This window comes from Nymphalis io, chromosome 17 (assembly GCF_905147045.1).
Source record: "Nymphalis io chromosome 17, ilAglIoxx1.1, whole genome shotgun sequence".
Taxonomy (NCBI): domain Eukaryota; kingdom Metazoa; phylum Arthropoda; class Insecta; order Lepidoptera; family Nymphalidae; genus Nymphalis; species Nymphalis io.
Genome location: NC_065904.1, coordinates 3,187,608 through 3,209,100, shown reverse-complemented (window position 1 = coordinate 3,209,100; position 21,493 = coordinate 3,187,608). Strand labels below are relative to the sequence as shown.

At 38.0% G+C, this 21,493-nt stretch overlaps 3 protein-coding genes across 9 annotated transcripts in view; 2 read left to right on the top strand and 1 right to left on the bottom strand.

The window, feature by feature from the left end:
- Window positions 1-11,721, top strand: part of LOC126774951 (DNA replication licensing factor MCM4-like) — a 28,055-nt gene extending 16,334 nt beyond the window's left edge. Inside the window, exon 18 of the transcript XR_007669848.1 lies at window positions 11,379-11,721. The gene's annotated coding sequence lies outside the window, so the exon portion shown is untranslated. The remainder of the gene's footprint in view (window positions 1-11,378) is intronic.
- LOC126774991 (1-acylglycerol-3-phosphate O-acyltransferase ABHD5) overlaps window positions 1-21,493 on the bottom strand; it is a 31,091-nt gene that overhangs the window by 3,958 nt on the left and 5,640 nt on the right. For 5 of the 7 annotated variants that reach the window (XM_050496693.1, XM_050496692.1, XM_050496694.1 and 2 more), the window contains 5 exons: window positions 19,415-19,621; window positions 18,816-18,990; window positions 14,704-14,976; window positions 13,544-13,730; window positions 11,874-13,375 (listed from right to left, as the gene is read on the bottom strand). In XM_050496693.1, coding sequence (XP_050352650.1) covers window positions 13,202-13,375; window positions 13,544-13,730; window positions 14,704-14,976; window positions 18,816-18,990; window positions 19,415-19,621 — 1,016 coding nt within the window. In that variant the 3' untranslated portion in view covers window positions 11,874-13,201. Of the gene's footprint in view, window positions 1-11,873; window positions 13,376-13,543; window positions 13,731-14,703; window positions 14,977-18,815; window positions 18,991-19,414; window positions 19,622-21,493 lie in introns of those variants that run through there. The other 2 variants (XR_007669849.1, XM_050496689.1) reach the window with 2 other exon arrangements.
- On the top strand, window positions 8,505-11,380 carry LOC126775061 (DNA replication licensing factor MCM4-like). The gene is made up of 6 exons (XM_050496788.1): window positions 8,505-8,620; window positions 9,492-9,615; window positions 10,018-10,124; window positions 10,244-10,378; window positions 10,649-10,859; window positions 11,199-11,380. Exons 1-6 carry the CDS (start codon window positions 8,505-8,507, stop codon window positions 11,292-11,294), a joined length of 789 nt encoding a protein of 262 aa, XP_050352745.1. The 3' UTR covers window positions 11,295-11,380.

The window sequence follows — 21,493 nt, the reverse complement described above, 5'->3', positions numbered from 1 at the left end:
ATTTTGTTTCTATGCCATGTGTAGCTAATGCGTCCCAGATAAAGCCGTGTTCCAATGTGTCGAATGCTTTATTTGTCTAAGGACGTGGATATGATCTATTGTTTGTTGTTGAAAATTTGCTACGGAATCCCGCCTGTTCCTTAGGCTGATTTTCTTCAAGGATATCGGTAATTCTATACAGTAAAATTTTTGAAAATACCTTATAGATATTAGACATTAAACTAATGGGTCTATAGTTTGTGTATATCTCCTTTATCACCTTTTTTATGTATCAGTATAATTGTCGACTTAGTCCAATCCTTAGGGATCTTTTCAGTCTTTACAATTTTGTTGAATATTTCGGTAAGCTTTGGTGCAATCACTGGTAACGTAATTTTTAATAGTTCATTTGTAATGAGGTCTGGTCCGGGTGTTCTATCAGCCTTTTGTGAACTAATTGCTTTGTCAGTTTCTTCTTTTAATATTTCAGGTATTTGTTCTCCGTCAGTTTGTGTATCGTATCCTATTACTGCTTGTTCCACTGTTTGACTTTGATATAATTTCCGGTAAAATTCAGTAGCAACTTTTAGTATTTCAGATCTTTTACTTGTAGTTTTCCTATCTTGCGTTTTCATATTTAGTATCCAATCTTTTTTGTCATTTAATTTCTTTAATGCCTTTTTTATTCCTCCTGTTTTTTGTATATAGTTTTGTATAGTAGTTATCCGTTTGGTTTTCATTTCTTTCCTAAGTTTTTTAATTAGTAAACCTAATCGTTTTGCTTATTTCTGTTATTTTTTTACGGTTATCGTTATTTTCTCTTTGTTTGTTAAAGTTTCTTACGTTCTTGCAGTAGTTGTTTAGTGTTAGGTGAAATTTCTTTCTTGCTGTTTGTGTTTGTTTGTCTTGTTACCGTTTTCAGCTGGTTTAATAGTTTATCATATTATGCCTGTAATGAAGTGCATTCTTTTTTATCGAATTCATCAGCATCTAGTGATTCTTGAAGGTTGTTAAGCAGAGATTTGGTGTTACCTGTATATTGGATAGGCGTGTGCTTATTATAAAATAGTCTTGTTTTTTTGGGGCGTGCTCCTGCCAATGTTGCCCGAATCATTCTATGGTCCGTATTAAAATTTAAATTGTTTATAATACATACATCTTTAAAAAATTTTCTATCGTTCGAAGTAATGTAATCGATTACATTTTTAAACAGTCCATTTGGGGAGATCCATGTCCATTTTTTTGATGGTTTCTTTTATAGAAACTGTTAAGAATACTTAACCGGTTTTCTAATGCAAAATTCACTAATCTTGAGCCGTTTTTACTTCTTATGCCAACTCCATCGCTTCCTATTATGAGCTCTTCTTCATTATTTTGTGTTCCAATTTGTTTGCCGTTGAAATCTCCCATCACTATGATATTTTTATGTGCGCTTTCGCAAGTTTTTTGGAGGTCTTCATAGAATTTTTCAACTTTTGTTATGTCTTCTTTGTTGTCTGGTTCTGTTGGTGAATACGCCTGGATGATGGACCAGTTTTCTTCCTTTTCCCCATTTATGGGTATTTTTATATTAAGGATTGCGATGCGTTCTGAGATTCCTCTTATTTCTTCAATGCAGTTTGCAAGATTTGTTTTAATCATGAATCCGACTCCATACAATCCCGGCGTCTATCCTTTATAGTGTAATATAAAGTTCCCGTGATCTTCTGTTCCTTCCCCGAATTTTCTCATTTCGCTAATACCAATAATATTCCATTTTATTTCTTCTACTGCATTTTCTATTTCTTGAACTTTTTCAGGGGTTCTAAGAGATCGACAGTTAATAGTTGCTATATGTAGATCATTTGTTTTCTTTTTGTTGTGGATGTAAGTATCATTTTTTATCTTTTAAGTGCGGAGCGTTGATCTGTTATATAACAAAAAAGTGTTTACCAGTTAAGTAATGACGCCATTTGTGAAGACTCTCTACAATGGCACATGCTTCTTTTTCAATTGAAGGTTGTCGTTGTTCTGAATTTGAAAGGGTTCTAGAGAAAAAAGCTATAGGACGCCCTTTTTGAGAAAGAGATGCAGCAATGGCAAATTCTGATGCGTCAGTCTCTACAATGAGAAGCTCATTATCATCAATAACGCAATTCAATAACGCAAAGCAATGTTTTGCAATATCGTCGATGGGAAAAGACTTAATACCAATCAATGGATGTATTTTCTGTGAAAAATTATTTATCCATTTTGCGTAGTGAGCAAAAAAACCTAATGTTATTTTTAATTCAACGTTATTTGTAGGAATTGGCAGGTGTAACAGTGGTTTCAATCTATCAGAATCAGGTTTGACAGTATTGTCTTTTATATTGTATCCAAGCAGATTAATAGAATTGACACCAAAGATAGATTTTTGTTCATTAATTGTCAAATTGTACTTTTTGACAGCAGCCATAAAACAATTTAAGTTTTGATCATGATCATCTTTGTCCTTTCCACACACAGTAAGATCATCTAAATAGCAAAATATACCTTTCAGGTGTTCTGTGTTAATTATAAAATTTAAAGCTCGTTGAAATGCTGCTACTCCATTTGTGACTCCAAACGGTATTCTTGTAAATTGATATAGATTACCACAGGCTTCAAAAGCAGTATAAAGTTTTTCTTTTTCTAGTATTGGAATCTGATGGTAGGCACTTTTTAAATCAATTTGACTGAAATAGTTATATTTTGCAACTTTAGATATTATTTTTTCTATATTTGGTAAAGAATATGCATCTAAAAGTGTAAATCTGTTGATAGTTTGTGAATAATCTACTACTAAGCGTTTTCGGTGTACTCCTCCTCCAGTAACAAGGACTTGAGCACGCCAAGGTGAAATGCTAGGTTCAAGAACTCCATCTGCTAGAAGATTTGAAATTTCAGTATTTATAAAATTGCTATCTGCTTTACTATATCGTCTAGATTTTACCGCCACATTAACATAACATTGCATATTTTTAAAGGTTCTCTATAACTTCCAAATTTAAATTCTAATGTCGAATGATCTTTCAGTATATCATGGCTTATAATGACATCCGCACAACGATTGTGAACTATTAAGAGTTGACGTTGTTCATAGACATGGCAATCTAGTTTAACCGAAGCATAGCACATACCTTCTACGAATGATACATGTGCCAACAATGCTAAAGTAATAGTCTGTTTGCAGGGTCGTATTTTTAGTTTCATTATTTCCACTAAATTTTTGTCTATAAAACTAACAGAGCTTCCTGTGTCTATTAATGCATCAGCGCGTATATTATTTATAAAAACTGGTATAGTAGCTTTTAGTAAACTATTAGGAGACGCAGCTAAGAAATTTTCGTTTAAATTATAATTTACGTCTGAGTCTGTAGTTAGAGCATTTGCAGTTTGTTGTTTATTGCTTCGACAGACCTTAGCAAAATGACCTTGTTTAGAACACAGTTGAAATGTCACTTTAAAGGCAGGACATTTTATTATTTGGTGGTTGGTTTATTTTATTCTTTGGTGTATATTTCCACCGCAAAAGAAGCAGCGTCTTCGCTGTAAAATGGATACAGCCACATTTGGATTCAAATCAGTCACATTATTTGAGGAAGCATTTAGTTGTAATGAATTTGTATTCCCAGTAATTATTTCTGAGCCTCGTTCTGCAGTTTCTAGTGATATAGCTTGATTTAAAGCGTCATCCAAAGTAATTGTATTGTTCTCCAAAAGACGTTCTCGAATTTTCTGAGATGTAATGCCAGCAATAAATGCTCCTCTAATTGTCTGCTGTTCATGTTCTTCGGCAGTAACATTTCGAAAGATACAGTCATAAGCCAAGAGTTTCAATGCCCTTGAATATTCAGAAATAGATTCTTCTGGACGCTGTTTTTTAGAAATTAGTACGTCTCGTGCTAGAATTTCATTTTTAGATTTTATGTAGATATTATCAAGTATTTTTATTGCATCTTCGTAAAATTTACAATCTCGAATATATGAAAAAATAGTTGGAGCTAAATGATTGGAAAAGGAACAGCTGTGGTAACGGCGGGGCAGGGGGTGCTAAGAATCCCCGGCAGATTGTGTGACTCATTTCACTGTTGTAATGGGGGACTTTAACGCGAAGCTGGGCAAACGATTCGGTGATGAGTTAAAGGTGGGAACTCATGGAATTGGAGACCGCAACCCTCGGGGCCAGATGTTGGCCGACTTTATGGAGAAGGAGGGACTCTTTATGATGAACTCCTTTTTCAAGAAGCCAGGTCAGCGTAAATGGACCTGGGTGAGCCCTGATGGGAAGAATGAGATAGACTTCATCTTGTCGACGAGAAGACAAATATTTAATGACGTCTCCGTGATCAATGCAGTCAAAACTAGGAGCGATCACAGACTCGTAAGAGGCTCGTTAAATATCAATGTTAAACTCCAGAGGTCCCGACTGATGAAGTCTACGCTCCGACCATCACCTCTTCAAATCCGAAATCCCGAAGCCTTTCAGCTCGAACTCCAAAACCGATTCGATTGCCTAGCAGACTGCGAGGAAGTGGACACATACAACGACAGGCTTGTGGAAACTGTCCGTACGGCTGGGTCCTACCTTACCGTAAGACCTTCAAGACCAGCCGTACAAAAGGAACCAAAAAGATCTCTGCCTCTACCCTACGGCTTATGGAGGAAAGACTCTGACGTCTGACTGAAATGATTCTGACGTCCCCAGCTGATGCTGCCGGCTATCGGCTGATCAACAGACAGATTTCAAAGTCTCTAACTCGCGACACTCGCCAATTTAATACAATGCGCATTAAAGAGGCCATCGAGCGGAACAAAGGCTCTAAAGTGTTCGCCAGAGATCTGTCTGTTGGTCAGAGTCAACTGACAAGGCTGAAAACTGAGGATGGCAGAATAGTCACGTCAAGATCTGAGCTATTGGAAGAGGTTGAGAAGTTCTACGGTCAGCTGTACACGACAGCTCAATCACCTGTCAGTAGTCATGCTGCAGATCCCAGAGCAAGACTAACCCGACACTACACTGAAGATTTTCAGGACGTCAGACTTTTCGAGATTAGAATGGCTCTCGGACAACTCAAAAACAACAAGGCACCTGGTGATGATGGTATTACAGCCGAGCTTCTGAAGGCGGGTGGTACACCGATCCTCAGGGCTCTTCAGAGGCTTTTTAACTCCGTCATTGCCAAAGGTCAAACGCCAAAAGCATGGCACAGAAGTGTGGTGGTACTTTTCTTTAAGAAGGGTGATAAAACCCTTCTGAAGAATTACAAGCCCATCTCACTGCTGAGTCATGTTTACAAGTTGTTTTCGAGAGTCATTACGAATCGTCTCGAGCAAAGGCTTGATGACTTCCAGCCACCCGAACAAGCCGGATTCCGGAAAGGCACCATAGACCACATACATACGATGCGGCAAGTTATACAGAAGACTGAGGAGTATAACCAGCCACTTTGCTTAGCATTTGTGGACTATGAGAAAGCCTTTGATTCGATCGAAACCTGGGCCGTGCTGAATTCTCTTCAAAGGTGCCAAATTGATTATCGGTATATCAGGGTATTAAAGTGCTTGTACGAGAACGCCACCATGTCGATCCGACTCCAGGATCAGAACTCAAAACCTATCCAACTGCAGAGAGGTGTAAGACAGGGAGACGTGATATCTCCGAAACTGTTTACCGCTGCATTGGAAGATGTTTTCAAGCTTCTGGACTGGAACGGACTTGGCATCAATATCAACGGCGAGTACATCACTCATCTTCGACTTGCCTATGACATTGTAATTATGGCTGAGACCTTGGAAGACCTCGGCACTATGCTCGATGACCTCAGCAGGGATTCCCAACAAGTGGGTCTAAAAATGAACATGGACAAGACGAAAATCATGTCGAACATCCATGTTGCACCCACTCAAGTCAAGGTTGGAAATTCTGCACTCGAAGTTGTAGACAACTATGTCTACCTAGGTCAGACCATCCAACTAGGTAGGTCCAACTTCGAGAAAGAGGTCAATCGTCGAATTCAACTCGGCTGGGCAGCGCTCGGGAAGCTACACGATATCTTCTCATCCCAAATACCGCAGTGTCTCAAGTCGAAAGTCTTCGACCAGTGTGTGTTGCCAGTGATGACTTATGGATCAGAGACGTGGTCGCTCACAATGGGCCTCATAAGAAGGCTCAAGGTCACTCAAAGGGCAATGGAGAGGGCTATGCTCGGAGTTTCTCTGCGAGACCGAATCAGAAATGATGAAATCCGCAGGCGAACCAAAGTAACCGACATAGCCCGAAGAATTGCTAAATTGAAGTGGCAGTGGGCGGGGCACATTGCTCGCAGAACCGACGGCCGCTGGGGCAGAAAGGTTCTCGAGTGGCGACCACGAACCGGAAGACGCAGCGTGGGCAGGCCGACGACTTAGAACGAGTCGCGGGCGGCCGTTGGATGCGGGCAGCGCAAGATCGGCCAACGTGGAAATCCTTGGGGGAGGCCTTTGTCCAGCAGTGGACGTCTTTCGGCTGGTGATGAATGATTTACCAATAGCATCAGCTTCATAGAATCAGGAGTATTAATAGTAATTTCTTCGGATAAAAAATTTGTAAACGTAAACCGCTAATGCGTCTACATCAAATCTGTCAGGTCGGAGATAGCGAGACATCGTGGCTTGAGAGACAAAATTATCTTGAGACATATTTTAAGTTAATAAAATTGATACATAAAAGACAAAACCAGAAGGAAACTTGGCTTTTATTAACTTAAAGAATTGTACATAATAAGCTGACAATATATTTGACAGGATAAAAGAATAGTATAATTTCTTCATAAATTATACGTCACTCATGTCCTTCACCCAAAGGTTGTCTGAAAGAGATCTCTTTTAGCGATAAGACCGTCTTTTGTACAAAGTAGTTTTCGTTTTTTTGTGTTTTTGTTTAAAATAGTTCTGTAACTCTTATAATTCTTAAGCATATTCTTTTCTATTGTGTTCTTTTCTATTGTGTTCTTTTCTATTGTATTCTTTTCTATTGTATTCTTTATTATTAATTATAGGAACAAATATGTTTTATTCATTGTGACAAGGAGTCGCAATGAAAAAAAAGGGTATATATATATATATGTTAACAACGTAGACCTGCCTTTCTACACTAAATTTAAAATAATTATGATAAGAAATACTTTATTTTTCACTCACCTCTCGGGATACTTAAGCGCATAGGCCGTGGCTATGAATCCACCGAGGCTGTGACCAAGAAGAATAAACTCGTCAATTTTGACCTCCCTTCTCCATTGCTCGACCGACTCCACCCATTGAGCCTCGACTTTCTCCGCGTCGAAAAATGGCGTCTTAAATGTCGGCGAACTTGTTATAATAACTTTTGAAAGTAAAATTAAAAAAGATATAAGAAGTTCAGTGGAGTAGTGTTGTATTATGTATAGAGTTATAATAATCAAAATCTGTTTGGAGTGGCGTTATCCAGCAGAGCTATTATCACCTCACATGGAACATGCAAGTCTAAGGTTTGTGAATTTTTACTCCTTCGATTGGAATAGGTAGGAAGTTAGGTACTATTATTATAATTGTTAAGTATTTTTTTATATCCTCGAATTACTCTCGTATAGGCATAACATAACCTATGTAAGTGTGCCTGTGAATGTCCCACTGCTGGGCTAAGGCCTCTTCTCCCTTTTTGGGACGAAGGTTTGGAGCTTATTCCACTACGCTGCTCCAATGCGGGTTGGTGGAATAAGCTCCAAACTTTCAACCTATGACAAAAAACATTTTGCGAAACACAGGCTTCTGAAACATTGAGTGCTTCTTTTTTAGCATAAAACTCGAGTATCGTTAAACAAGGCAAAAGAAATTTTATACATTACTTCAAGACGACTCTTACCGAAGTAATTAACTAGTAATAAATAAACACAGGTGGTGGACACCAACTGGATGCGGAAGGCGGAGGACAGGGAGCTTTGGCGCACCTTGGGAGAGGCCTATGTTCAGCAGTGGACAATGATTGGCTGTTGATTGATTGATTGAAATAAACACAGGTATTATGTGTCCAAAAATGTACTAACACTTAACTACTTGATTATTATTATGTTAATTTAATAGAATACAAATACTCTATATAGTATTTACTTTATTAAACTTATTTATATAGTACATTTTTGTACATTGGGGTAATCTGCACTTTTATGGGATTTCTTTATATAGGGCGATAATAAAGAGTTTAATCTATAAGATATTCGTATACTGTATTATATACAGCTGATGTAATAATTCTGCTCTATTAAAATTTGTATACATATATATTTAAATATTGTACGAATACAAAGATAAGCCAAGTAGTTAAAATTCACGCATGCAGGCATACTGCACACATAAATTGACCTATATTCACACAGTCCAAATCTGACTTGGATGTAAAAACGTAATTTTTATTTTTTTATTCACTAAACAATAAAGACCTTAGACCTTACCTTTAACAAATATGAAAATGGTATTTATATAATCATGTAATTTCTCGTTGCAAGGTGATGGAACTTAACGCGCGTACGTCGATCCTAGCCGCCGCCAATCCCGCCGAGTCTCAATGGAATAAAAACAAAACTATTGTTGAAAATGTACAACTACCTCACACACTTATGTCCAGGTATGTAATCTTGACATATGTTTGTTGACATTGTAATGAAACATCTATAGTAATAGGTATTAAATGAAATAATTAATGCAAAAGTAATTCTATATTTCTGTCTAATACGCTTTCACGGCTAAACCATTGAACCGATTTCGATGAAATTTGTTATAAAACGAATTTGCACCCAAAGAAAGGACATAAGCTACTTTGTATATGTGTCACCTGTTCTCATTCTACGTGGCCGAATGTAGTATTATAGATTACTATAGGACTATTAATAAGCCGAGATGGCCTAGTGGTTAGAACGCGTGAATCTTAACCGATGATCGCGGGTTCAAACCCAGGCAAGCGCCACTGAATTTTCATGTGCTTAATTTGTCTTTATAATTCATCTCCTGCTTGATGGTGAAAGAGAACACCGTGAGGAAACCTGCATGTGTCTAATTTCATTGAAATTCTGCCCCATGTGTATTCTACCAAGCCGCATTGGCGCAGCGTGGTGGAATAAGCTCCAAATCTTCTCCTCAAAAGGGAAAGCAGGCCTTAGCCCAGCAGTGGGACATTCACAGGCTGTTATTGTTACTGTAGAAATATAGTAAATATAGTGATACCATAAATTTCGATTGTATCAGATATTTTAAAACACCTTAAATTTTTTTTTATTACATGTAAATGTATTAATTTTACACGTTTAGTTACTGTTCAAGATCAAGTACCAAAAAGTTATTCATCTGTAACATTGCAAAAGCCATAATATTTATGATTATTTAGGGCATTGATTACTTGTATGAGTTTTTTGATAACAGTCCCAAATTAATGATTATAATAATCATCATGTATTTTCTGTTGTTAATTATATATTTACATAACTGTAATAATATTCCAGATTCGACTTAATATTCTTAGTATTAGACCCACAAGACGAAATTTTTGACAGAAGACTGGCATCCCATCTTGTATCGCTGTACTATAAGGACCCAACTGAAACTCTGGAAGATGAGGATGCTGTCGTAAGTTGTATCTTAATTCATTGCAGTGGGCATGACAATATTATCTTGAATTATCATGCCATGTATGTGCTTACGCATTTTCTTAAATCTATCTACTATTAACTAAAAAACCGAAGCTAAACAACCATTTAAATTATAGCGATAAAAAATGGCAATACAGCAATTTAAAGTTGTTTTATTAAAGGACATAATAATTTAGCTTTCAAGGTATGTGTTGCATTTGAAAATACCAGGTTCGTTAACTTTTATTCAAACTATAAAGTGTGCAACAGAGATGCAAATAACATATTACTGGGATGAAAAGATATAAACTGCCAATTTATATACTTTTTTGATATTGGGCACTTGTTATACCAAACAAATTATATGAATGAATATAATTTTTGTATTGTTCTATTTCAGAACATGAGTCTAATGCGCGACTACATCGCCTTCGCGAAGGAACACGTGCAGCCGACGCTCAGCGAGCCCGCGCAACAGAGACTCATCGACGCGTACGTGGACATGAGGTTAGCATTCAAGTATATAGTCGAAGACATATTTGTCATCTTTCAATACCCTGATAAAAAAATACAAATATACATATTTTTTTACAAATATTAAATAGAATTGACCTATTACGTTGCAGACGAGTTGGTAGCGGGCGAGGGCAGATATCTGCATATCCGAGACAGCTGGAGTCGCTCATACGGTTAGCGGAAGCGCACGCGAGGGTGCGGCTGTGTCCTGTAGTTGAAATTATAGACGTTGACGAGGCTGCTAGGTGAGATATTAAATTTCAAATCGAATTATTAAATAATTACAGGCACAAGGGACATAACATCTTAGTTCGAAAGGTTGGTGGCGCATTGGTGATGTAAGCGATGGTAAACATTTCTTACAATGCCAATATCTATGGGCGTTGTTGACCACTTACCATCAGGTGGTCCATATGCTCGTCCGCCTTCCTATTCTATAAAAAAATCTAAGGTGTGTTTATCTGCACTTCATCCTCGAGTGTTAATCAAATGGTTGTCACACCCGTGTGACGCAGACTGCACCGCGAGGCACTGAAGCAGTCGGCCACGGACCCGGCGTCGGGGCGCATCGACGTGGGCATCCTCACGACGGGGCTCGGCGCGGCCGCGCGGCGCCGGCGCGCCGAGCTGGGCGCGGCGCTGCGCGCGCTGCTGGAGCCCGTGCGCCGCCCCGCCACGCTCACGCACGCGCGGCTGCTGCAGGACGTCAACGCCAACTCGCAGATCGTGAGTACCATGCCTCTTGGCAGTTCTACTAAATCGTTTATTATAGTAGAGTTAGCTAGTAAGAATCATATAGTCATACTATAAACGCTTGCGATTTGATGTTAGTGGGAAATTTTACACATCGATCTGTCTATCGGTTTATTTTGCTAAACAGTCCTGATGTTAATTTAAAAAATATCAAATACGTATTCAACATGACATAAAAAGTACAAAAGTACTTTCCAAGACAATATTGCATCTTACAAAGCTCACTTTTATTAAATTGTTACAATTATTTGAATTAATAATTAAAATGTGCTTCAGTATAAAGGTAATTTTTAATATTATTTATATTTACAGACGGTGACACGAGACCAATTAGATGAAGCACTCCGAGATTTACAGGATGAAGGAAAAGTCGTAGTCGTCAGTCACACGCATGTACGAATTTGTTAAAATACACGCATTAATCCAGTTGAGCTTAAAACTGCAGGTGGTAGGGCACCGCTCATTCTCCATCTATAGTTCTAACATCGCCAGTGTTCATGGGCACACTTATCATCAAGTGACCTAAATACTCGTCTGGCAAAAAAAGCAAAGTAATGTATACCGATTCATCGACTTTCAGCATTTAACCATCAGCTCCAATATTGATTTTTACAGAATAGCTTTACTGTACATTCAAATAATGGTAGTTTTGTCCGCCTTATTTTATCGATTCAATGGTGTTTTATAGTTAAGTTACTTTAAGTTGATATCGTTTTTGTATTTTTTATATTCTTCAAGCTAAAGATAAATGTGTTGAAAATGCATGTTTTCGATTTTTAATAATATGTTAAAATTGTGTATTTAACCTCGAAAATTGTAACCTTAAATTTGTGGATGCATTTTTCTACACTGACATTGTAGCGCTGTCTGGAAACAGTAATTTAATTAGTAATAAAAATATTTTTGCCATTTTACTCCGTTTTTTATTTTCACATATTATCAATGTTCTAAACTACTTTCAGAAATACATATAAATAAAACACAATATTCCTTTCAATAAATTATCTTTATTTACATAAGTAATTTTAAGTATAAAAATCTTAAGCTCAACAATATTAAGAGGCATACAATACTTTTAAACCTGTACTTGTGCATTTTAAAACTAAATTAACATAATGTTTAAATGGCGCTATTCCTACACAATCTCTACACTGTCACTAACTATATCCTGTCAACATTTGACAGGAATCAAATACTTGTCATCCCTTTTAACTCTACAAGTGAGAAATATTGTTTACTGCCAAATGTTAGTCTGTCCAAAAAATGAGTGTAATGTTTTCAGGGTTGATGTATACACGAGTTTCTTTATTCCGCTATAACTTTTAAATATCTTAATAAATTTGAATGTATGGGGTTTTAAATTCATTAAAGGCAGTTGCGTTTTTTAATTTTCAAAAATTCCTTTTATTTTTTATTATTAATATACATAAACGTCAGCAATTGGCTACAATACACATAACAAAAACTAAATTCTAACGGATGTATACCCCATTCTAATCTAAAGAGTAAAGATAAACAAACATTCGATTTAGATATACCTTATGCATTACAAACAGTTCATGATTAATATATTTTTATTTAGAATACAACACTACAACTTAACTACTTACATCCACTTTAATTTAACTTCCAAAATTACGATAACGACTTCACAAAATTATTTCGCGAAATAATATCGTGTCAGTTCAGTGTCAACATTGTTTATTTGTCTTTACTCTTGCTGTGGTTGGTATAGTCTATTGCGCAGTTGGCTAATCTCTCTTGAGATTGACCGCCGTGGCCGAAATCGGTCTGGAGGACATTATATTATTATAGTCTATAACTCTATACCTATAAATGTTGTCTATGGTTAGTAATAAAACAATGACTTGTTTTTAGATTTAAATTATCAATGACAGAAATAGATAAATCATTATTACCCTAAACCACATTTAAAGTAAAGTAAGACCGTTAATAAAATAAGAAACTTTCACTTAATTTAAATAAAATTTAGATACATTGGACATCGCCTATATCGAATTATGATTTATTATAAAGGGCTGATGCAGTCGTTTTTTATTCTTTAAACAGTATATTGTAAACGAATAGGATGTCTGAATTCTCCAATTACAATTTGAAAAATAAAATGTTGTAAATATTCAAGCGGTTCGCCTTAGCGTAATACTGACTTAAAACTGCTTTTAATTGAACATGTTTCGTTATAAAGCGATGTTATTCCTACTTGATATATAGGCACATTTGTGATATAATTTTTTTTATTAATAAATTTTAATAAATTCAAAAGCTATTCCTAACTAAATAAACTATAATCACTATCAAGACGTAGGCCCGTGATTGTTGTTGTCGGTGTTTGTGTCCGTACTGTTCTCCGTGTTTGGTAAACTTTTCGTTCTAGGTCCGTCGTCTGCGCGTGCGCATGCTTCTAGTACGAACTTGTTGAACTGTTCAGGTTTATCTACATAAATGTGGTGACCTGCGCCATTTATTACCTGTAATAAAGTAGACAAAGAAATGTAAAATAAATAATAATTTTTACTACGAAATCTACCGTTACAGTTGTGTATATACAAGAAAATAACTTGAACATTTTATAAATCAGATTTTAGAGATTAGCTTTTGCTTCAATCCGATTTATCAATGTGGGCGTCGGTCGTTACCTGCACATATGTCTGGGAGTCGGGCCGGCTCTCCCCGATCACGTGTCCGGTGCTGTATTCGACCCAGGAGCGCGACCCGTACAGCACGGTGATGGGCAGGCCGGCATCGAGCCGGCCCACGCGACGCAACATGGGGTTCTTGGCCCAGCCGAACCCGTGCATCAGTGTGTGGAAGGCGCCCTCGCCACTGCGGGTGAGAACATATCGTTATAGTAACGGGGCAAATGCATCCCTTGTTAATTAGCGGGTTCAGTACACCTAGCTACTCCACTGCTGATTGATGGGTGGATTGGTGTACAACACATGTGTGTATAAGTAAATCCATTAAATATTTAAACCAAAAGTGCACAAATTACATATAGTCGTAAGATGAATATTTGATATTAAGAGGGAATTCCAGCTACCTCCCTCTTTCCGAAATGTGTCTGTACCTATAACTGACCATCTTGACCTTCTTGGCATTACTCTCACGTCGACTCTAAATTTCGGCTCTTTTATTGAGTCCAAAGCCCAAATAGCCGCTCGAAAACTTGGTATCCTCTCCAAAGTGAGACGTTACTTTACTCCAGAACAACTGCTAAGCTTATATAAAGCACAAGTGACGTCATGTATGGAGTACTGCTCTCAACTTTGGGATGGCTCTGCCAAGAACCACCTTCAAGCACTAGAGTTGATTGAGAGGCGTGCCAGAAGACTGATAGGAGACGACACATTGGTCGAGTCTAGGCTCCAAAGTCTTGAACATCGACGTGCGGTTGCATCACTCTCAGTCTTCTATCGGATTCATTTCGGAGAATGTGCTCAGGAATCACACGAACTGATTCCTCCAGCCCCTTTTTACTATCGAACGGCCAGGCATACGCGACTAAAGCGCCATAGGTACACAGTGGATATTCCCCGCCTACGTACGAAGCGCTTTGAATCCACATTCATCATTCGCACTGCGAAACTATGGAATGTTTTGCCTGCGTCCGTATTTCCTGATAGCTACAATGTTGGTGTCTTCAAATCCAGAGTGAACAGGTTTCTTATAGGTAAGCGTGCTACACCCTAGACCGTGTCGATGCTTAACATCAGGCAAGTTAACGGTCAAACGCTGGCCTATTAATTATGAAAATAAAAAAAAAATTAAAATAGGTAATATATGAACGATAGCCCACCTAGGCGCCTGTGAGTTGCATTGGTATATGTACTCTGGAATGACGGTCTCGGCATCGGGCACGTAGTTCAAATACTTCCTGGATATGTCAGGGCGGGTCTTGCTGACGAGCCACTTGCCGGCCGGCCCGGCGGCGCGGACCGCCCACAGCGGGTTCAAGGGCTGCAGGGCAGTGGCCACGGCTCGGAACCAAAACGGCACTTGGTACTTTTCGTAGACGTTCGAGGGTTTCTCGGGGAAGCCCCACGGATCCGCGAGGATAAGGTGTCGCACCCTGTTGAAATAAATAACTAAATGAAAATAACTATCTCTGTACTGGTGGTTTTTTTTCAATCCCGTCTGGGTAATAGCAATATATTATTGTATTTTTAACAAAAAAAAAACCCTTTAAGAAGGTAAATGTTAATCTCCACGGTTAACCAATTGAAATAAGTAAAAACCACTCCTTTGTTCAACAGCCATCAAAGCGAGCTAAGATTTGATGTCCCTTGTGCCCGTGACGAGTCTTGCTCACGTACCGTTTGTTTGGAACAAATATGTTTTTTTTCATTGTGACTCCTTGTCACAATGAAAAAACATATATATATATATATATATATAGTTATTAACCTTGTCCATTTTTCTTCCTTTTCTCTCATCATATGTCCTTCCCATCTCCACTTTAGTTGTTTATATGATGTGTATACATCTTTAAATTTTGTTTTACTTTTTATGTTTATTAGTTTTTCTCGGTCCTTTCTTTTAACTCCTGTCGTACTTCTCTATTTCGTTTTGGCAGGTTTTTATTCTGTTTCCTAATTGTTCTGTCAATGCCCAGGTTTGACACCCATATAGTAAACATGGTAGAATACACATATTATATGTTTTCCTTTTTTCTTTCCTAGGCATTTCTTTGTTCTTCATAATTTCACTAAGTGACCAATAACGTTTCCAAGTATTAGCGATTCTTCTTTCTATTTCTTTCTGCATGCATTGTTCGGTAGATATTAGCTGTCCCAAGTATATATACTCCTGTACGTATTCTATTTGCTGATTATTTATTTTTATGATCTCTGTTTGCGAAGAATTTGACATTATTTTTGTTTTTGTTAGGTTTATTGACAGACCTGCCTTTTCGCTTTCATCCGTTAACTGTTGCAGCATTGTTTCCAGGGTCTTTCAGGGAGAAACGCAGGTGACTCAGGTTTTCCCCATTTATGTTTAGACCTTTGTTTGCCCATTCTAGATTCCTGAATATCATTTCTAGGACGGCTGAAAATAGTTTAGGTGAGATAGGGTCTCCTTATCGTACACCTCGTTTAATCGAAAATTCTTCTCCTATACATTCTAGTTTGACTTGCCCAGTACTCTTTGTGTAAATGTTTTTAAGAATTCGTATGTATTTTGTTTCTATGCCATGTGTAGCTAATGCGTCCCAGATAAAGCCGTGTTCCAATGTGTCGAATGCTTTGTTGAAGTCGACAAACCCTAGATAGTAAATCTTGTTATATTCTTTAGCTTTTTGCATTATTTGTCTAAGGACGTGGATATGATCTATAGTTGAAAATTTGCTATGGAATCCCGCCTGTTCCTTAGGCTGATTTTCTTCAAGGATATCGGTAATTCTATACAGTAAAATTTTTGAAAATATCTTATAGATATTAGACATTAAACTAATGGGTCTATTCTATCTATTTTCGGTGATATTAGATCTCCCTGTCTTACCCCGCGATGCAATTGGATTGGTCTTGTCCTCTGATCTTGTACTTGGACGGTCATGGTTGCGGCTTCGTACAAACACTTCACCACCTGGACATACCGACAGTCAATTAGGCATCTCTGCATGGATTCCAGAACAGCCCAGGTCTCGATGGTATCGAAGGCTTTTTCGTAGTCCACAAACGCTAGGCATAGAGGCTGATTATATTCCTCGGTCTTCTGTATTATTTGCCTTAGTGTGTGTATGTGGTCTACGGTACTGAAGCCTTTTCGAAACCCAGCCTGTTCCACGGGTTGGAAGTCATCGAATTTTCGGGCAAGACGATTCGTGATTACCCTCGAAAACAATTTGTAAACATGGCTTAAAAGTGAAATGGGGCGGTAGTTTTTCAGAAGAGCTTTATCGCCCTTCTTGAAAAACAGCACCACCACACTTCTGCTCCATGTCTTCGGTGTTATACCATTGTGGAGGACGCAATTAAAGATGTTAGCCAGCTCTCTCAGAACTGGTGTGCCTCCTGCTTTGAGAAGCTCTGAGGTAATTCCGTCATCTCCTGGAGCCTTGTTGTTTCCAAGTTGCCCGAGAGCAATCCTAATCTCGCCCAAATCGATGTCGGGAAGATCGTCTGATAGATGGCGCGTTAGTCTGGCTCGTGGGTCATCCGCACTGTGGGACTCAGGTGGAGGTACTCGTGATGAGTATAAATCGCCATAGTACTTTTCGACTTCAGCTAGAATCTCTGGTTTTGAGGTGACGGTTGTGCCTTGTATGGTTCTGAGTTTTGTCAGGTGACAACAGGAGGTATGTGACTTTGCAAGAACCTTTGAGCCCCTATTGAGTGCTATAGCATCTTCAATATTCCGGGTATTCGCTCGTCTTGTGTCACGCCTTATTAGTTTTTTAACCTTCCTGTTAAGTGCCTGACACTCAGATGGCGTCATGTTCTGCTGTTCTCGTCTCCTCGTCATCTCAGAGTTTCGCCTGAGAGCTTCGATTTACGTCCATTGCTCTTTTGTCGAAAGTAATTTTGGCCTACCTCGCGGATGACACGCATCAGACCATTGGTGGCGTCGTCAATGCCCTGCCTGGTTTCCAACATGGCAAATCGGTTCTGTAGTTCCAGCTGGAAGCTTTCGCAACCAGCTTCGACCTGAGGCAGAGTTGGTCTAAGAGTCGACTTCATTAACCGCGATCGTTCTATTTTAGTGTTATTCAGGGTGCCTCTTACCAGGCGGTGATCACTTCCAGTGTTTACCCTGTTGATCACGGAGACGTCCCTAAATATTTGGCACTTATTGGATAAAATGAAGTCGATCTCATTCATCGCTATGTTATCGGGGCTTCGCCAGGTCCACTTCCTTTGGGGCTTTTTCTGGAAAAATGAATTCATCAGAAATAATCGCTGAGCCTCGAGGAAGTTTACCAGCATTTGTCCCCGATGATTTCTGCGCCCATAGCCGAATTTTCCTACCCTCGATTCACCATCTTCTTGTACTCCCACTTTGGCATTGAAGTCACCCATAACAATTGTGTAGAAGGTATTGGTACGAGACATCATGCTAATCTGCATATAATGGAACGTAACCAGTAGTAGATTTATTTTTCTGGAGCTGGCAACACAGATATGAAGGCGTCACTGACACTAAGATTGCTTTTGTCTATGCCAATGTGACTTATGCCAATTATGTGACACAATTCTTAAATTTTTGTACATATTTCTTTACGAAATGTATTATAGTGTCCACGATTTACGCGTAACTAATATTTCCACCGTACTCGCAACACTTCAATATATGTTTATAGATTTCACAATGCGGTAAGGTGATCGTAAATAATTTTAAAACACTTTAAATCAGGAGCTGTACAGTTGTGATGTTTACGCTTTGACAACCGGAAACGGAAATGTATTAAAATAATAATGTATTAAAATATATTTAAAAAATAAAAATTGAGATGATCAATACACCTCCTTACCGCTTTATTTATTTATCTCATGTCTTTCACCCAAAGGTTGTCTGAAAGAGATCGCTCTTTTAGCGATAAGACCGTCTTTTGTACAAAGTAGTTTTCGTTTTTTTTTTGTGTTTTTGTTTAAAATAGTTCTGGAACTCTTGGTGTACAATAAAGCATATTCTTTTCTATTATATTCTATTCTACTGTTAGCAATTCCCTTTAATTTCAAGGCTATCTATATATAATCTAGCTCGCTTTGATGGCTGTTGAACAAAGGAGTGGTTTTTACTTATTTCCATTGGTTAACCGTGGAGATTAACATTTACCTTCTTAAAGGGTTTTTTTTTGACTCCTTGTCACAATGAAAAAAAAGGGTATATATACATGTTTACAACGTAGACCTGCCTTTCTACACTAAATTTAAAATAATTATGATAAGAAATACTTTATTTTTCACTCACCTCTCGGGATACTTAAGCGCATAGGCCGTGGCTATGAATCCACCGAGGCTGTGACCAAGAAGAATAAACTCGTCAATTTTGACCTCCCTTCTCCATTGCTCGACCGACTCCACCCATTGAGCCTCGACTTTCTCCGCGTCCGACGAGAATTTGGGGCGCGAACTGCGACCAAATCCTGTAAATTAGATTAGGTGTTTAATTTATTCTCTTGTTAGAGCCGAGACGGCCTAATGCCCGAGCAATTCTGGATTCCATCCGACACAAACGAAATGACGATAATAATAGAAGTTACTTTTTTTCTACATGCAGTTGCAAAACTGTTTCGAAATAAATTGACTTTGTGGTATGACTTTGTACAAACCCACCTGGGTAAGAGCCATCGACTCCACATATGAATTCTACCGCCCAACAGAAATACTTAGGTTGCGGTTTGAAGGTTGAGTGAGCCAATATAACAGGCACAAGGTCATCACATTTTAATACCCATTGATGGTGACGCATTGGCGTTGTAAGGAATGATTAATATTTCTATCAGCGCCGATACCTACGGGCGGTGGTGACCACTTTATACCAGGTGATCTATTTGCTAGTCAGCTTACCTAATAAGTCCATAGCATAGACGGGGCGAGTGGCCGCAAAGGCGTCAAGGTTAGGACACCAGAGTGCGACGCCCGCGCCCATCCCATGTAACATCACTAGCGGGGTCTTGGTACTCTCGTCGTTGAGGGAGATGGTCCATATCTTGTCGCTCTGGCCGACCACCGCGCCGATGTCCACGTAGAAACGCTTATAGACAGTCTTGACACCTGGCAAGGTATTACAATTTAAAAATTGACTTGAGCAAAGACATTAAAAACTTTTACATTAAATTGACGCGATATAATCGAGAGGTCGAGAATCGAGATCACGATGGCGTCGAAAAATGGCGTCTTAAATGTCGGCGAACTTGTTATAAAAACTTTTGAAAGTAAAATAAAAAAGGATATAGTGGAGTAGTGTTGTATTATGTATAGAGTTATAATAATCAAGAACTGTTTGGAGTGGCGTTATCCAGCAGAGCTATTATCACCTCGCATGGAACATGCAAGTCTAAGGTTTGTGAATTTTTACTCCTTCGATTGGAATAGGTAGGAAGTTAGGTACTATTATTATAATTGTTAAGTATTTTTTTATATCCTCGAATTACTCTCGTATAGGCATAACATAACCTATGTAAGTGTGCCTGTGAATGTCCCACTGCTGGGCTAAGGCCTCTTCTCCCTTTTTGGGAAGAAGGTTTGGAGCTTATTCCACTACGCTGCTCCAATGCGGGTTGGTGGAATAAGCTCCAAACCTTCAACCTATGACAAAAAACATTTTGCGAAACACATAGGCCTCTGAAACATTGAGTGCTTCTTTTTTAGCATAAAACTCGAGTATCGTTAAACAAGGCAGAAGAAATTTTATACATTATTTCAAGACGACTCTTACCGGAGTAATTAACTAGTAATAAATAAACACAGGTGGCGGGCACCAACTGGATGCGGAAGGCGGAGGACAGGGTGCTTTGGCGCACCTTGGGAGAGGTCTATGTTCAGCAGTGGACAATGATTGGCTGTTGATTGATTGATTGAAATAAACACAGGTATTATGTGTCCAAAAATATACTAACACCTAACTACTTGATTATTATTATGTTAATTTAATAGAATACAAACACTCTATATAGTATTTACTTTATTAAACTTATTTATACAACTAGAATTATCAACAAATATATTTAATTAATTTGATCTTCAAGAATAACTCATATATAAGTACACACAAACAACTTTTTCTCAACGTTTAACGATATAAAAAAATACAATATTGTTATTTTTTACACATTTCGGAACACGTGCATCACATTGTAATATTAAACATTTTTATACAATATATTAAGAGAAAAAATGTCTTTATTTTTGCCTCTATTCATACACTTACAGAGATGGTCCAGTGGTAAGAACGCGTTAATCTTAACCGATGATCGTGGGTTCAAGGCCAAGCACCACTGAATTTTCATGTGTTTAATTTGTGATTATAATTCAACTTGTGCTATACGGTGAAGGACAATATAGTGAGGAAACCTTCATGTGCCTAATTTCACTGAAATTCTGCCAAATGTGTATTCCACCAACCCGCAGTGCAGCAGCGTGGTGGAATAAGCTCCATACCTTCTCCTCAAAAAGGGAGAGGAGGCCTTAGCCCAGCAGTGGGACATTCACAGGCTGTTACTATACATACACTTACTATTTACTGTTACGTAGTAATTTAAAAAAAATCTATTAATGCCGATATATTTCATTAAGAAGTTTTATATTTTATCTAAATAAAAAAGTAGACGAATAAACGTATTCTTATATACCGATAACAAATGTTATCTGAAACGAATATTTTGACATATCTAGAAATGCGCTTTAACATCATGATACATAAAAATATTTTGTTAATATTTATAAACAAGAACCGCATAATCCTCAAAATTGTAAATTAAATTAAATGAATAATATTTTTTCTTTTTATTGCAAGCTAAAATATAATTGCACTGGTTATGTGTTATAGATTTCTTATAACTTCCCACTCCAATTGCAGTATAGATAAACCATCCATAAATTCACAAATTCCATGCGATTTGCACATAGCTCTGCTATATTATACTC